This window comes from Geotrypetes seraphini, chromosome 11 (assembly GCF_902459505.1).
Source record: "Geotrypetes seraphini chromosome 11, aGeoSer1.1, whole genome shotgun sequence".
Lineage (NCBI taxonomy): Eukaryota > Metazoa > Chordata > Amphibia > Gymnophiona > Dermophiidae > Geotrypetes > Geotrypetes seraphini.
This window is the reverse complement of record NC_047094.1, coordinates 126,815,746-126,834,132: the sequence shown is the minus strand read 5'-3', so window position 1 is coordinate 126,834,132 and position 18,387 is coordinate 126,815,746. Positions and strand designations below refer to the sequence as shown.

General features: G+C 43.3%; 1 protein-coding gene across 1 annotated transcript in view; it reads right to left on the bottom strand.

The window, feature by feature from the left end:
* The window catches only part of LOC117345605 (IgGFc-binding protein-like), a 121,124-nt gene extending 102,965 nt beyond the window's left edge, over nucleotides 1-18,159 (bottom strand). The window contains exons 1-4 of the mRNA XM_033914496.1: nucleotides 18,057-18,159; nucleotides 15,330-15,359; nucleotides 13,735-13,764; nucleotides 11,008-11,037 (exon numbers count right to left, since the gene is read on the bottom strand). Of these exons, the coding sequence (XP_033770387.1) occupies nucleotides 11,008-11,037; nucleotides 13,735-13,764; nucleotides 15,330-15,359; nucleotides 18,057-18,144 (178 nt within the window). The 5' untranslated portion in view covers nucleotides 18,145-18,159. The remainder of the gene's footprint in view (nucleotides 1-11,007; nucleotides 11,038-13,734; nucleotides 13,765-15,329; nucleotides 15,360-18,056) is intronic.
* Between the last annotated feature and the right edge of the window lie 228 nt (nucleotides 18,160-18,387).

Here is an 18,387-nt window from a genome sequence, read left to right as displayed (position 1 = left end):
AACCAAGAACTGGAAAACAACAGAGAGAAAAAACAATACTCCAAAAGGAGTAACAAATAACATACCCAAAATGCTGTTGGAAAATGCAGAGGAGAAATTCCCGAAGGAAGAATGTCCCCACAGCTCGCCAGCTAAGCCAGCCGAGCCACAGCCGCTGTTCTTCAATTCTCCCCGGCCCTAGAAAAATACTAGAACCCGCAGCAAAAACCAAAAACTGCCCGCGCAACAGCCCCAACAACAACAACAACAGACAGGGTGGGGACCTCTACTGGTCTGGAGAAGCTAAAAGAAAGTAAATTAGCAGGTAAGAACCTAATTTCTCCTTCTTTAGCACTCTCCAGACCAGTAGAGGTTAACTTTACGAATGGGACGTACCAAAGCAGTCCCTCTCACGGGCGGGACCCCCGAAGGGCCGATACCAGTACACGCTCACCGAACACCGCGTCCCGACGCGCCTGCACATCAACCCGATAATGACGAACAAAGGAATGCAAGGAGAACCAAACCGCAGCCTTACAAATATCCACTGGAGGCACGAGCGACGACTCAGCCCAAGAAGCCGCCTGACCCCGAGTGGAATGAGCCTTGAGAAACTCCGGAACAGGCTGCTGTTTCAGAAGATAAGCGGAAGCAATCGTCTCCTTGATCCAGCGCGCAATAGTAGCCTTAGAAGCGCCCGCTCCCCGACGAGGACCCGCCAGGAGGACAAAGAGATGATCGGACTTCCGGAATTCCTGGGTCCGCTGCACATAAGAGCGAAGGACCCGACCGACATCCAACTTGCGCAGCTGCCGTTGCTCAGAAGAGCCCTCCCGACCACCCAAGACCGGGAGAACCACCGATTGATTGACATGAAAAGGAGAAACAACCTTCGGCAGAAAGGAAGGAACAGGCCGCAAGACGACCCGCTCCCTAGAAAACTCCAAGAAGGGAGCCCTACAAGAGAAAGCCTGCAGCTCAGAAACACGCCTAGCAGAAGTAATGGCCACCAAAAAGACCGCCTTCAAAGTAAGGTCCTTCAAAGAACAGTCGTCCAAGGGCTCGAAAGGCGGACGCACCAAAACAGAGAGAACCAGATTAAGATCCCAAGAGGGAACCGAGGGCCGTAGGGGAGGCCTAAGCAACTTGGCCGCCCGCAAAAACCGAATCACATCAGGAAGAGCCGATAAACGCTGACCTGACACCAACCCTCGAAAGGCCGACAGGGCCGCAATATGAACCCGGAGAGAAGACCAAGCCAGGCCTCTATCCAGGCCATCCTGCAAGAACTCCAGAATGTTAGGCAGATAAGCGCGAAAAGAGGTCACTCCCCGCGCCCGACACCATTCCTCAAAGAGACGCCAAACCCGCACATAAGCCCGAGAGGTAGAAAGCCTCCGGGACCCCAACAGTGTAGAGATCACCTTGTCTGAATATCCCTTCTTGCTAAGGCGACCCCTTTCAAGAGCCACGCCGTAAGACAGAAGGGAGACGGGTCGAACATGGGAATGGGACCCTGCATCAGAAGGTCGTCCGAGAGAGGCAGAGGAAGAGGATCCGCTACCAGGTGCCTCACCAGATCCGCATACCACGGACGGCGAGGCCAATCCGGCGCCACCAGCACCACCAAACCCGGATGGTGAACAATGCGAAGAAGCACTCTGCCCACCAGCGGCCAAGGAGGGAACACATACAACAGCCCCTCCGTTGGCCACTGCTGGACCAGAGCATCCAGACCCTCGGCCAGACCGTCCCTGCGACGACTGAAGAAGCGGGGCACTTTGGCGTTGCCACCCGTGGCCATCAGGTCCATCAGGGGCTGCCCCCAAGCCTGCACTATCAACTGAAACGCCTCGGCGCCGAGACACCACTCTCCTGGATCTAGAAAGTGACGACTGAGGAAGTCTGCCTGAACATTTTCTACTCCGGCTATATGAGAGGCCGAGAGGTCCAGCAGATGGGATTCCGCCCAAACCATGAGCAGAGCCGCCTCCTGCGCCACCTGAGTGCTCTTGGTGCCCCCCTGACGATTGACCTAAGCCACCGCCGTGGCATTGTCCGACAGCACTCTGACCGACTTGCCCAGCAACAGGGAGTGGAAAACCAACAGCGCCAGACGGACCGCTCTGGTCTCCAACACGTTGATCGACCAGGCGGCCTCCTCCGCGGACCAGGTGCCCTGAGCTGAGTGACCCAAACACTGAGCCCCCCAACCCAGGAGACTCGCATCCGTCAGGAGCACCGTCCACTGCGGGAGATCCAGACCCACCCCCTGAACTAGGTGAGGGGTCTGGAGCCACCAACGCAGACTGCAGCGCGCCAAGCCTCGCAGGGGGACCGGAACATCCATCCCGTGCCTCTGGGGAGACCACCTCCGGAGCAGAGCATACTGGAGAGGACGCATGTGGGCCCGCGCCCACCTCACCACGTCCAGGGACGCCGCCATCGACCCCAAGACCTGGAGGAAATCTCGCGCCCGAGGACACCGGGACGCCAAAAGCAGGCGAATCTGAGATTGCAATTTGCTCACCCGGCCCTCTGGGAGGAAGACCCTCCCCAAGGAGGTGTCGAACAGCACCCCTAGGTACTCCAGACGCTGAGCCGGGACCAACCGACTCTTGGAAAGGTTGACCACCCAGCCCAGCGACCGGAGAAACTCCACCACCCGAGCAGTAACCCGGGAGCTTTCCTGCAACGACTTTGCCCGAATTAACCAGTCGTCCAGGTAGGGGTGTACCAGGATGCCCTCTGACCGCAAGGCTGCCGCGACGACCACCATCACCTTGGTGAACGTCCGAGGAGCCGTGGCCAGCCCAAAGGGAAGCGCACAGAACTGAAAGTGCCGACCCAAGATCGCAAAGCGCAGGAAACGCTGATGAGAGGCCCGAATGGGAACATGCAAGTAGGCCTCCGTCAGATCGAGAGAAGTGAGAAACTCCCCCGGCTGAACCGCCAGAATGACCGACCGCAGAGTTTCCATACGGAAAGAGGGAATCTTGAGAGCCCTGTTGACCCCTTTCAAATCGAGGATGGGCCGAAAGGTCCCCTCCTTCTTGGGCACCACAAAGTAAATGGAGTACCTGCCCGTGCCCCACTCCGGAGGGGGCACCGGAACAACTGCCCTGAGATCTAGCAAGCGCTGAAGGGTCTGGCGAAAAGCCTGCGTCTTCCCCGGAGTCTGACATGGAGAAGCGAGGAAAAAAATCCGGCAGAGAGCGGGTGAACTCCAGGGCATAACCGTCCCGCACCACCTCCAGGATCCACTGATCGGACGTGATCTCGGCCCATTTGGGGAAAAATTCGCGCAGCCGGGCCCCCACCGGAACCAAAGGGGGCGCCGGCAAGGCGTCATTGTGCAGGACGGGAAGCGGGGGAACCGGCGGAGGGATTCCCTGCCCCCCGACGGGCCCCCCCGAAAGGGCTGCATGCGCTGGAAGAACCGACCCCGGGAAAATCCCGGAGACTGGAAAGAAGCAGCCCCACGCCCAGGGCGATACTTGCGAAAATCCCGCAAACGCCCCCGGGCCGCACCCCCCCGAGACGCCGGACGGGCACGGTCCTCCGGCAGACGGGGAACTTTCGAGTCCGACAAAGTCTGAATCAACTTATCCAAGTCCTCTCCAAACAAAAACGACCCCCGAAAGGGAAATTTAGTAAGCTTAGCTTTGGACGCAGCATCCGCCGCCCAAGCGCGCAGCCACAACACACGCCTTGCGGCCACGCCAAAAGCCATAGACTTAGCCGAGATCCGCACCAAGTCATATAGAGCATCAGAGAGGAATGAGGCAGCCATCTCAATCTTCGCTACCTCCTGATCCACCAGAGACCAGTCGTCAGACTCTCGATCCAAGATCCGCTCCGCCCACCGAAACACGGCGCGAGCGACCAGTCCCCCACAAATAGCCGCCTGGACCCCAAAGGCAGAGACCTGAAAATTTTGCTTAAGGATGCTCTCCAATTTGCGCTCCTCAGAGTCCCGCAAGGCAGAACCGCCCTCAACAGGCACGGTATGCCGCTTGGAAATTGCCGAGACCACCGCATCCACGACTGGCGAAGCTAACGTAGCCCGATCCCCTTCCGGAATGGGATACAGGCGAGCCATGCTGCGCGCCAGCCGAAACGGCGTCTCCGGCGTTTTCCACTGCTCCAGAATAATATCCCGAATATCCTGATGCATAGGAAAAGAGCGGGAAACGGAACGGATCCCCCGTAACAGGGGGTCCCCCACACGCGGAGTCTCCGGCGGCGCGTCCTCAAAACGCAAAACCGAAGAAACCTGCTGAATAAGGTCAGGCAGCTCATCTTTCTGAAAAAGGCGCACCATGGACGCCTCGTCACTGGAGAACGGGAAATCCGACAACCCGCCGCCAGCTTCCGTCCCCTCCAGAGAGTCCTGGAACTCCTCAGAAGGGTCCAGGTCCTCCTCCAGACCGACCCGTTCCTCCGACCACAAATTCTCGTCCCACGACACCCGCGGACGCTTGGACAAGGGAGGCGGCGGAGGGGACGTCACGCCAGACGAAAGAGGCAAAGCCGCAGGGAGCGCGGAGGAAAACCCACCCCCCGAAACCCCCTGGGCGCAACCGGGACCCCCAGCCGCCTGAAAATAGGCTCTGCATAAAGAAAAGAAAAATTCAGGAGAAAAACCCCCGAGGGTCCCAAGGGACTCCCTGCCACAGCAGGGGACCCAGCAGAACCTTGCCCCTGCATAGTCAAAACAGGGGGAAGGTCACCTGAGGTGGAAGACAAAATGGAGGGGCCAGACAGAGAAGATGGCGGTTTTCCCGCTAAAAAAGCTCCCTCCATAGCCTGAAGCGGCTGAGAAACCTGAATAGTCTCAGCCGCTAAAGCAGGCAAGCCGGCATCAGCTGTCAAAAAATCAGCTGAGAGGGAATCCTTCGGGGAATCCCTCCGTGGGCGGTTGTGGAAGACCGGGCTTCCCCACTGCTCCAAGCCGACTCGCGAGGCACCATCGGCAGGGAGCTCTGGGCGCCTGCAGCCGCTGCCGACGGAGCTCCACCACCTCACCGACCCAAACCGCCGAGTTCAGGCCGGCCGCGAGTGCCTCGCGGCTGGACTAAAATTGTGGCCTACTCCCCCGGAGAAGGGCACAATTGCTCCATACGCGACCTAGCTATAAAAAAGTGCTGGTTACATGAAAAAATACAGTAAAATACAGTTTTCTTAAAGGGAAACAACCCTTCAGACCAGCACTACCTCAGGATTTTTTTTTTTTTTTTTTTTACAGAACAGACTCCACAGGCTCTCGAAGCAATATGCCTTGCTTGACTTAGGGGGCAAGGCTTACTGCTGAGGCTCCTCTAAAAAAATGTGGGGAGGTGGAGGAAGTGGGGGGAGGGACCCCGCTCGTGACCCGCCGGGTTTAACACCCCCGAGGTCGGACGAACCCCCAAACAGAGTCCGCCCAAGCTCCGTCCGGCTAAAAACAGGGACAATAAACCCCCTAAACAAATTCCAACAGCCCTACCAAGGGAGATGGGTACAGATCACTCAACACCTGCTGGAGACTGAAAGAAGACTGAGGGAAATAGAGAGGAGGGGCTAGGATATACTGTCCCAAAGTTTTGTTTTCAGTCTCCACCTGCTGGTCATGATTAGATATATACCCATTCGTAAAGTTAACCTCTACTGGTCTGGAGAGTGCTAAAGAAGAAGTATTTCTTTCCAGATAGATTTGCAAGGGTACCAGGCCGCCAAGTGGTACAAATTAATATCTGAATATTTGGGAAAAGTCCCCCACCTAAAACAAGCCTAAAAGACATTTGGAGCATTGAGATAAAGCAGCAGGTTTCTGCTACTCAATGGCCACGGATTTGGATGGAGAATGAGATGTACTGCGTCAGTGTCTATGAGACAAACTTGGTTTTTCCTGTTATATAGAATTTTTTAGACCCCTGTTTGTTTACAAAAGTTGGATAGTTCAAAGTCTAATAGATGCTGGCTCTGTCATCTTGAAATAGGGACACCGGATCACTTATTGTTTTAATGTCCCTTGATACTCAACTTTTGGAAGTCTATCTGGGGTAAAATTAATAGGATATTGGAAACTTCTATTCCACTGTCATATGACATTGTTTTATTTGGGACTTTTTTTACAACCTAAGATTCCAATTAATACAACCAAGAACAGACTTATTATTATTATGACAGGTGTAGCTATGTAGTTAATAACAAAAAATTGGAAAACCTGGGACAGACTGAACTTCAACTTTTGGTGGGAAACCCTGTGTCAATTTTATAGATATGCGAGAATGAATTCTGAACTGGGACATCATAAAAAATTTAAAGAGACTTGGGGTCCATTAGCGGAATTTGTAAAAACTGATTGAATACATAAACCTTTGATTCCTAATTGACATTCACACACATCCAGGGAGGGGGAAATGTACTTTATATTATTAATTGTTTGGATGTAAATGCTGATTATTATATTACTTGATTATATATTCTTTACACTTTTGTATTTGATTTGGAAATTAATAAAGAATTACAAATAAAAAAAAATAATTCTAGATCTCATAATCCTACAATGCTAGTTAGTTACCAAAATTACTTTTATAATGTATGTCAGCAGTACTTAAAATCTAAAATATTGTTGTCTAAGAAGTTAAAGCATAACCATACTGAAATGAAAACAATAATGTTTGAAATCTGAAAATCACAACAGTAAAGACTGAATACTAACCTGGACCCTCCTTAGGTGCTGGTAGGGGCACTGAAAATAAAAGGGTTGGTTTACAACAATGGTCTTCAAATTTTTTATCTAAGCACATAGCATAAGAAGTATTTCTTTCCAGATAGATTTGCAAGGGTACCAGGCCGCCAAGTGGTACAAATTAATATCTGAATATTTGGGAAAAGTCCCCCACCTAAAACAAGCCTAAAAGACATTTGGAGCATTGAGATAAAGCAGCAGATTTCTGCTACTCAATGGCCACAGATTTGGATGGAGAATGAGATGTACCGCAGTGTTCTTCAACCACCGATCCATGGACCAGTGCCGGTCCACAGATATTTCCTGCCGGTCCACAGGGCTAGCATGTGCATCAGGCCCAAAACAGTGTTCTTCAACAGCCGGTCCACGGTCCTATCGATGCGACATTATCTTCGAGCCAGCTCCCGCTTCGTAACTGATTCAGTGCACAAAGCCACGGACAGTGGCTCCTACAGGCATCCTGCACCTGAACTGGAAGCCATCTCTCTGACGTTGCAACGTCAGAGGGAAGACTTCCAGATGAGGCACGGGACGTGCAAGGTGCAATTAGTACTATTATGGGGGCGGGGTCTGAGGTGGAGATGGGCGAGATCTGGCCCATGATTTAGCCCAGTGTTCTTCAACCGCCGGTCCACGGACCGATGCCGGTCCACAGAATAATTATTTTATTTCTGCCGGTCCATAGGTGTAAAAAGGTTGAAAAACACTGATGTACTGCGTCAGCGTCTATGAGACAAACTTGTTTTTTCCTGTTATATAGAATTTTTTAGACCCCTGTTTATTTACAAAAGTTCGATAGTTCAAAGTCTAATAGATGCTGGCTCTGTCATCTTGAAATAGGGACACCGGATCACTTATTGTTTTAATGTCCCTTGATACTCAACTTTTGGAAGTCTATCTGAGATAAAATTAATAGGATATTGGAAACTTCTATTCCACTGTCATATGACATTGTTTTATTTGGGACTTTTTTTACAACCTAAGATTCCAATTAATGCAACCAAGAACAGACTTATTATTATTATGACAGGTGTAGCTATGCAGTTAATAACAAAAAATTGGAAAACCTGGGACAGACTGAACTTCAACTTTTGGTGGGAAACCCTGTGTCAATTTTATAGATATGCGAGAATGAATTCTGAACTGGGACATCATAAAAAATTTAAAGAGACTTGGGGTCCATTAATGGAATTTGTAAAAACTGATTGAATACATAAACCTTTGATTCCTAATTGATCTTCACACACATCCAGGGAGGGGGAAATGTACTTTATATTATTACTTGTTTGGATGTAAATGCTGATTATTATATTACTTGAATATATATTCTTTGCACTTTTGTATTTGATTTGGAAATTAATAAAGAAATACAAATAAAAAAAAATAATTCTATATCTCACAATCCTACAATGCTAGTTAGTTACCAAAATTACTTTTATAATGTATGTCAGCAGTACTTAAAATCTAAAATATTGTTGTCTAAGAAGTTAAAGCATAACCATACTGAAATGAAAACAATAATGTTTGAAATCTGAAAATCACAACAGTAAAGACTGAATACTAACCTGGACCCTCCTTAGGAGCTGGTAGGGGCACTAAAAATAAAAGGGCTGGTTTACAACAATGGTCTTCAAATTTTTTATCTAAGCACATAGCATAAGAAGTATTTCTTTCCAGATAGATTTGCAAGGGTACCAGGCCGCCAAGTGGTACAAATTAATATCTGAATATTTGGGAAAAGTCCCCCACCTAAAACAAGCCTAAAAGACATTTGGAGCATTGAGATAAAGCAGCAGGTTTCTGCTACTCAATGGCCACGGATTTGGATGGAGAATGAGATGTACTGCGTCAGTGTCTATGAGACAAACTTGGTTTTTCCTGTTATATAGAATTTTTTAGACCCCTGTTTGTTTACAAAAGTTGGATAGTTCAAAGTCTAATAGATGCTGGCTCTGTCATCTTGAAATAGGGACACCGGATCACTTATTGTTTTAATGTCCCTTGATACTCAACTTTTGGAAGTCTATCTGGGGTAAAATTAATAGGATATTGGAAACTTCTATTCCACTGTCATATGACATTGTTTTATTTGGGACTTTTTTTACAACCTAAGATTCCAATTAATACAACCAAGAACAGACTTATTATTATTATGACAGGTGTAGCTATGTAGTTAATAACAAAAAATTGGAAAACCTGGGACAGACTGAACTTCAACTTTTGGTGGGAAACCCTGTGTCAATTTTATAGATATGCGAGAATGAATTCTGAACTGGGACATCATAAAAAATTTAAAGAGACTTGGGGTCCATTAGCGGAATTTGTAAAAACTGATTGAATACATAAACCTTTGATTCCTAATTGACCTTCACACACATCCAGGGAGGGGGAAATGTACTTTATATTATTAATTGTTTGGATGTAAATGCTGATTATTATATTACTTGATTATATATTCTTTACACTTTTGTATTTGATTTGGAAATTAATAAAGAATTACAAATAAAAAAAAAATAATTCTAGATCTCACAATCCTACAATGCTAGTTAGTTACCAAAATTACTTTTATAATGTATGTCAGCAGTACTTAAAATCTAAAATATTGTTGTCTAAGAAGTTAAAGCATAACCATACTGAAATGAAAACAATAATGTTTGAAATCTGAAAACCACAACAGTAAAGACTGAATACTAACCTGGACCCTCCTTAGGTGCTGGTAGGGGCACTGAAAATAAAAGGGTTGGTTTACAACAATGGTCTTCAAATTTTTTATCTAAGCACATAGCATAAGAAGTATTTCTTTCCAGATAGATTTGCAAGGGTACCAGGCCGCCAAGTGGTACAAATTAATATCTGAATATTTGGGAAAAGTCCCCCACCTAAAACAAGCCTAAAAGACATTTGGAGCATTGAGATAAAGCAGCAGATTTCTGCTACTCAATGGCCACAGATTTGGATGGAGAATGAGATGTACCGCAGTGTTCTTCAACCACCGATCCATGGACCAGTGCCGGTCCACAGATATTTCCTGCCGGTCCACAGGGCTAGCATGTGCATCAGGCCCAAAACAGTGTTCTTCAACAGCCGGTCCACGGTCCTATCGATGCGACATTATCTTCGAGCCAGCTCCCGCTTCGTAACTGATTCAGTGCACAAAGCCACGGACAGTGGCTCCTACAGGCATCCTGCACCTGAACCGGAAGCCATCTCTCTGACGTTGCAACGTCAGAGGGAAGACTTCCAGATGAGGCACGGGACGTGCAAGGTGCAATTAGTACTATTATGGGGGCGGGGTCTGAGGTGGAGATGGGCGAGGTCTGGCCCATGACTTAGCCCAGTGTTCTTCAACTGCCGGTCCATGGACCGATGCCGGTCCACAGAATAATTATTTTATTTCTGCCGGTCCATAGGTGTAAAAAGGTTGAAAAACACTGATGTACTGCGTCAGCGTCTATGAGACAAACTTGGTTTTTCCTGTTATATAAAATTTTTTAGACCCCTGTTTGTTTACAAAAGTTGGATAGTTCAAAGTCTAATAGATGCTGGCTCTTTCATCTTGAAATAGGGACACCGGATCACTTATTGTTTTATTGTCCCTTGATACTCAACTTTTGGAAGTATATCTGGGGTAAAATTAATAGGATATTGGAAACTTCTATCCCACTGTCATATGACATTGTTTTATTTGGGACTTTTGTTACAACCTATGAGTCCAATTAATGCAAGCAAGAACAGACTTATTATTATTATGACAGGAGTAGCTATGCAGTTAATAACAAAAAATTGGAAAACCTGGGACAGACTGAACTTCAACTTTTGGTGGGAAACCCTGTGTCAATTTTATAGATATGCGAGAATGAATTCTGAACTGGGACATCATAAAAAATTTAAAGAGACTTGGGGTCCATTAGCGGAATTTGTAAAAACTGATTGAATACATAAACCTTAGATTCCTAATTGACCATCACACACATCCAGGGAGGGAGAAATGTACTTTATATTATTACTTGTTTGGATGTAAATGCTGATTATTATATTACTTGATTATATATTCTTTACACTTTTGTATTTGATTTGGAAATTAATAAAGAATTACAAATAAAAAAAATAATAATTCTAGATCTCACAATCCTACAATGCTAGTTAGTTTCCAAAATTACTTTTATAATGTATGTCAGCAGTACTTAAAATCTAAAATATTGTTGTCTAAGAAGATAAAGCATAACCATACTAAAATGAAAACAATAATGTTTGAAATCTGAAAATCACAACAGTAAAGACTGAATACTAACCTGGACCCTCCTTAGGTGCTGGTAGGGGCACTGAAAATAAAAGGGCTGGTTTATAACAATGGTCTTCAAATTTTTTATCTAAGCACATAGCATAAGAAGTATTTCTTTCCAGATAGATTTGCAAGGGTACCAGGCCGCCAAGTGGTACAAATTAATATCTGAATATTTGGGAAAAGTCCCCCACCTAAAACAAGCCTAAAAGACATTTGGAGCATTGAGATAAAGCAGCAGGTTTCTGCTACTCAATGGCCACGGATTTGGATGGAGAATGAGATGTACTGCGTCAGTGTTTATGAGACAAACTTGGTTTTTCCTGTTATATAGAATTTTTTAGACCCCTGTTTGTTTACAAAAGTTGGATAGTTCAAAGTCTAATAGATGCTGGCTCTGTCATCTTGAAATAGGGACACCGGATCACTTATTGTTTTAATGTCCCTTGATACTCAACTTTTGGAAGTCTATCTGGGGTAAAATTAATAGGATATTGGAAACTTCTATTCCACTGTCATATGACATTGTTTTATTTGGGACTTTTTTTACAACCTAAGATTCCAATTAATACAACCAAGAACAGACTTATTATTATTATGACAGGTGTAGCTATGTAGTTAATAACAAAAAATTGGAAAACCTGGGACAGACTGAACTTCAACTTTTGGTGGGAAACCCTGTGTCAATTTTATAGATATGCGAGAATGAATTCTGAACTGGGACATCATAAAAAATTTAAAGAGACTTGGGGTCCATTAGCGGAATTTGTAAAAACTGATTGAATACATAAACCTTTGATTCCTAATTGACCTTCACACACATCCAGGGAGGGGGAAATGTACTTTATATTATTAATTGTTTGGATGTAAATGCTGATTATTATATTACTTGAATATATATTCTTTACACTTTTGTATTTGATTTGGAAATTAATAAAGAAATACAAATAAAAAAAAAAATAATTCTATATCTCACAATCCTACAATGCTAGTTAGTTTCCAAAATTACTTTTATAATGTATGTCAGCAGTACTTAAAATCTAAAATATTGTTGTCTAAGAAGTTAAAGCATAACCATACTGAAATGAAAACAATAATGTTTGAAATCTGAAAATCACAACAGTAAAGACTGAATACTAACCTGGACCCTCCTTAGGAGCTGGTAGGGGCACTAAAAATAAAAGGGCTGGTTTACAACAATGGTCTTCAAATTTTTTATCTAAGCACATAGCATAAGAAGTATTTCTTTCCAGATAGATTTGCAAGGGTACCAGGCCGCCAAGTGGTACAAATTAATATCTGAATATTTGGGAAAAGCCCCCCACCTAAAACAAGCCTAAAAGACATTTGGAGTATTGAGATAAAGCAGCAGATTTCTGCTACTCAATGGCCACAGATTTGGATGGAGAATGAGATGTACCGCAGTGTTCTTCAACCACCGATCCATGAACCAGTGCCGGTCCACAGATATTTCCTGCCGGTCCACAGGGCCAGCATGTGCATCAGGCCCAAAACAGTGTTCTTCAACAGCCGGTCCACGGTCCTATCGATGCGACATTATCTACGAGCCAGCTCCCGCTTCGTAACTGATTCAGTGCACAAAGCCACGGACAGTGGCTCCTACAGGCATCCTGCACCTGAACCGGAAGCCATCTCTCTGACGTTGCAACGTCAGAGGGAAGATTTCCAGATGAGGCACGGGACGTGCAAGGTGCAATTAGTACTATTATGGGGGCGGGGTCTGAGGTGGAGATGGGCGAGGTCTGGCCCATGACTTAGCCCAGTGTTCTTCAACCGCCGGTCCACGGACTGATGCCGGTCCACAGAATAATTATTTTATTTCTGCCGGTCCATAGGTGTAAAAAGGTTGAAAAACACTGATGTACTGCGTCAGCGTCTATGAGACAAACTTGTTTTTTCCTGTTATACAGAATTTTTTAGACCCCTGTTTGTTTACAAAAGTTGGATAGTTCAAAGTCTAATAGATGCTGGCTCTTTCATCTTGAAATAGGGACACCGGATCACTTATTGTTTTATTGTCCCTTGATACTCAACTTTTGGAAGTCTATCTGGGGTAAAATTAATAGGATATTGGAAACTTCTATCCCACTGTCATATGACATTGTTTTATTTGGGACTTTTGTTACAACCTATGAGTCCAATTAATGCAAGCAAGAACAGACTTATTATTATTATGACAGGGGTAGCTATGCAGTTAATAACAAAAAATTGGAAAACCTGGGACAGACTGAACTTCAACTTTTGGTGGGAAACCCTGTGTCAATTTTATAGATATGCGAGAATGAATTCTGAACTGGGACATCATAAAAAATTTAAAGAGACTTGGGGTCCATTAGCGGAATTTGTAAAAACTGATTGAATACATAAACCTTTGATTCCTAATTGACCTTCACACACATCCAGGGAGGGAGAAATGTACTTTATATTATTACTTGTTTGGTTGTAAATGCTGATTATTATATTACTTGATTATATATTCTTTGCACTTTTGTATTTGATTTGGAAATTAATAAAGAATTACAAATAAAAAAAAAAATAATTCTAGATCTCACAATCCTACAATGTTAGTTAGTTTCCAAAATTACTTTTATAATGTATGTCAGCAGTACTTAAAATCTAAAATATTGTTGTCTAAAAGTTAAAGCATAACCATACTGAAATGAAAACAATAATGTTTGAAATCTGAAAATCACAACAGTAAAGACTGAATACTAACCTGGACCCTCCTTAGGTGCTGGTAGGGGCACTGAAAATAAAAGGGCTGGCTTAAAACAATGGTCTTCAAATTTTTAATCTAAGCACATAGCATAAGAAGCATTTCTTTCCAGATAGATTTGCAAGGGTACCAGGCCGCCAAATGGTACAAATTAATATCTGAATATTTGGGAAAAGTCCCCCACCTAAAACAAGCCTAAAAGACATTTGGAGCATTGAGATAAAGAAGCAGATTTCTGCTACTCAATGGCCACAGATTTGGATGGAGAATGAGATGTACCGCAGTGTTCTTCAACCACTGATCCATGGACCAGTGCCGGTCCACAGATATTTCCTGCCGGTCCACAGGGCCAGCATGTGCATCAGGCCCAAAACAGTGTTCTTCAACCTCCGGTCCACGTTCCTATCGATGCGACATTATCTTCGAGCCAGCTCCCTCTTCCTAACTGATTCAGTGCACAAAGCCACAGACAGTGGCTCCTACAGGCATCCTGCACCTGAACCGGAAGCCATCTCTCTGACGTTGCAACGTCAGAGGGAAGACTTCCAGATGAGGCACGGGACGTGCAAGGTGCAATTAGTACTATTATGGGGGCGGGGTCTGAGGTGGAGATGGGCGAGGTCTGGCCCATGATTTAGCCCAGTGTTCTTCAACCGCCAGTCCACGGACCGATGCCGGTCCACAGAATAATTATTTTATTTCTACCGGTCCATAGGTGTAAAAAGGTTGAAAAACACTGATGTACTGCGTCAGCGTCTATGAGACAAACTTGTTTTTTCCTGTTATATAGAATTTTTTAGACCCCTGTTTGTTTACAAAAGTTGGATAGTTCAAAGTCTAATAGATGCTGGCTCTGTCATCTTGAAATAGGGACACCGGATCACTTATTGTTTTAATGTCCCTTGATACTCAACTTTTGGAAGTCTATCTGAGATAAAATTAATAGGATATTGGAAACTTCTATTCCACTGTCATATGACATTGTTTTATTTGGGACTTTTTTTACAACCTAAGATTCCAATTAATGCAACCAAGAACAGACTTATTATTATTATGACAGGTGTAGCTATGCAGTTAATAACAAAAAATTGGAAAACCTGGGACAGACTGAACTTCAACTTTTGGTGGGAAACCCTGTGTCAATTTTATAGATATGCGAGAATGAATTCTGAACTGGGACATCATAAAAAATTTAAAGAGACTTGGGGTCCATTAATGGAATTTGTAAAAACTGATTGAATACATAAACCTTTGATTCCTAATTGATCTTCACACACATCCAGGGAGGGGGAAATGTACTTTATATTATTACTTGTTTGGATGTAAATGCTGATTATTATATTACTTGAATATATATTCTTTGCACTTTTGTATTTGATTTGGAAATTAATAAAGAAATACAAATAAAAAAAAATAATTCTATATCTCACAATCCTACAATGCTAGTTAGTTACCAAAATTACTTTTATAATGTATGTCAGCAGTACTTAAAATCTAAAATATTGTTGTCTAAGAAGTTAAAGCATAACCATACTGAAATGAAAACAATAATGTTTGAAATCTGAAAATCACAACAGTAAAGACTGAATACTAACCTGGACCCTCCTTAGGAGCTGGTAGGGGCACTAAAAATAAAAGGGCTGGTTTACAACAATGGTCTTCAAATTTTTTATCTAAGCACATAGCATAAGAAGTATTTCTTTCCAGATAGATTTGCAAGGGTACCAGGCCGCCAAGTTGTACAAATTAATATCTGAATATTTGGGAAAAGCCCCCCACCTAAAACAAGCCTAAAAGACATTTGGAGCATTGAGATAAAGCAGCAGATTTCTGCTACTCAATGGCCACAGATTTGGATGAAGAATGAGATGTACCGCAGTGTTCTTCAACCACCGATCCATGGACCAGTGCCGGTCCACAGATATTTCCTGCCGGTCCACAGGGCTAGCATGTGCATCAGGCCCAAAACAGTGTTCTTCAACAGCCGGTCCACGGTCCTATCGATGCGACATTATCTTCGAGCCAGCTTCCGCTTCGTAACTGATTCAGTGCACAAAGCCACGGACAGTGGCTCCTACAGGCATCCTGCACCTGAACCGGAAGCCATCTCTTTGACGTTGCAACGTCAGAGGGAAGACTTCCAGATGAGGCACGGGACGTGCAAGGTGCAATTAGTACTATTATGGGGGCGGGGTCTGAGGTGGAAATGGGCGAGGTCTGGCCCATGATTTAGCCCAGTGTTCTTCAACTGCCGGTCCATGGACCGATGCCGGTCCACAGAATAATTATTTTATTTCTGCCGGTCCATAGGTGTAAAAAGGTTGAAAAACACTGATGTACTGCGTCAGCGTCTATGAGACAAACTTGGTTTTTCCTGTTATATAGAATTTTTTAGACCTCTGTTTGTTTACAAAAGTTGGATAGTTCAAAGTCTAATAGATGCTGGCTCTTTCATCTTGAAATAGGGACACCGGATCACTTATTGTTTTATTGTCCTTTGATACTCAACTTTTGGAAGTCTATCTGGGGTAAAATTAATAGGATATTGGAAACTTCTATCCCACTGTCATATGACATTGTTTTATTTGGGACTTTTGTTACAACCTATGAGTCCAATTAATGCAAGCAAGAACAGACTTATTATTATTATGACAGGGGTAGCTATGCAGTTAATAACAAAAAATTGGAAAACCTGGGACAGACTGAACTTCAACTTTTGGTGGGAAACCCTGTGTCAATTTTATAGATATGCGAGAATGAATTCTGAACTGGGACATCATAAAAAATTTAAAGAGACTTGGGGTCCATTAGCGGAATTTGTAAAAACTGATTGAATACATAAACCTTTGATTCCTAATTGATCTTCACACACATCCAGGGAGGGGGAAATGTACTTTATATTATTACTTGTTTGGATGTAAATGCTGATTATTATATTACTTGATTATATATTCTTTGCACTTTTGTATTTGATTTGGAAATTAATAAAGAATTACAAATAAAAAAATTAATAATTCTAGATCTCACAATCCTACAATGCTAGTTAGTTTCCAAAATTACTTTTATAATGTATGTCAGCAGTACTTAAAATCTAAAATATTGTTGTCTAAGAAGTTAAAGCATAACCATACTGAAATGAAAACAATAATGTTTGAAATCTGAAAATCACAACAGTAAAGACTGAATACTAACCTGGACCCTCCTTAGGTGCTGGTAGGGGCACTGAAAATAAAAGAGCTGGTTTACAACAATGGTCTTCAAATTTTTTATCTAAGCACATAGCATAAGAAGTATTTCTTTCCAGATAGATTTGCAAGGGTACCAGGCCGCCAAGTGGTACAAATTAATATCTGAATATTTGGGAAAAGTCCCCCACCTAAAACAAGCCTAAAAGACATTTGGAGCATTGAGATAAAGCAGCAGGTTTCTGCTACTCAATGGCCACGGATTTGGATGGAGAATGAGATGTACTGCGTCAGTGTCTATGAGACAAACTTGGTTTTTCCTGTTATATAGAATTTTTTAGACCCCTGTTTGTTTACAAAAGTTGGATAGTTCAAAGTCTAATAGATGCTGGCTCTGTCATCTTGAAATAGGGACACCGGATCACTTATTGTTTTAATGTCCCTTGATACTCAACTTTTGGAAGTCTATCTGGGGTAAAATTAATAGGATATTGGAAACTTCTATTCCACTGTCATATGACATTGTTTTAATTGGGACTTTTTTTACAACCTAAGATTCCAATTAATACAACCAAGAACAGACTTATTATTATTATGACAGGTGTAGCTATGTAGTTAATAACAAAAAATTGGAAAACCTGGGACAGACTGAACTTCAACTTTTGGTGGGAAACCCTGTGTCAATTTTATAGATATGCGAGAATGAATTCTGAACTGGGACATCATAAAAAATTTAAAGAGACTTGGGGTCCATTAGCGGAATTTGTAAAAACTGATTGAATACATAAACCTTTGATTCCTAATTGACCTTCACACACATCCAGGGAGGGGGAAATGTACTTTATATTATTAATTGTTTGGATGTAAATGCTGATTATTATATTACTTGATTATATATTCTTTACACTTTTGTATTTGATTTGGAAATTAATAAAGAATTACAAATAAAAAAAAAATAATTCTAGATCTCACAATCCTACAATGCTAGTTAGTTACCAAAATTACTTTTATAATGTATGTCAGCAGTACTTAAAATCTAAAATATTGTTGTCTAAGAAGTTAAAGCATAACCATACTGAAATGAAAACAATAATGTTTGAAATCTGAAAACCACAACAGTAAAGACTGAATACTAACCTGGACCCTCCTTAGGTGCTGGTAGGGGCACTGAAAATAAAAGGGTTGGTTTACAACAATGGTCTTCAAATTTTTTATCTAAGCACATAGCATAAGAAGTATTTCTTTCCAGATAGATTTGCAAGGGTACCAGGCCGCCAAGTGGTACAAATTAATATCTGAATATTTGGGAAAAGTCCCCCACCTAAAACAAGCCTAAAAGACATTTGGAGCATTGAGATAAAGCAGCAGATTTCTGCTACTCAATGGCCACAGATTTGGATGGAGAATGAGATGTACCGCAGTGTTCTTCAACCACCGATCCATGGACCAGTGCCGGTCCACAGATATT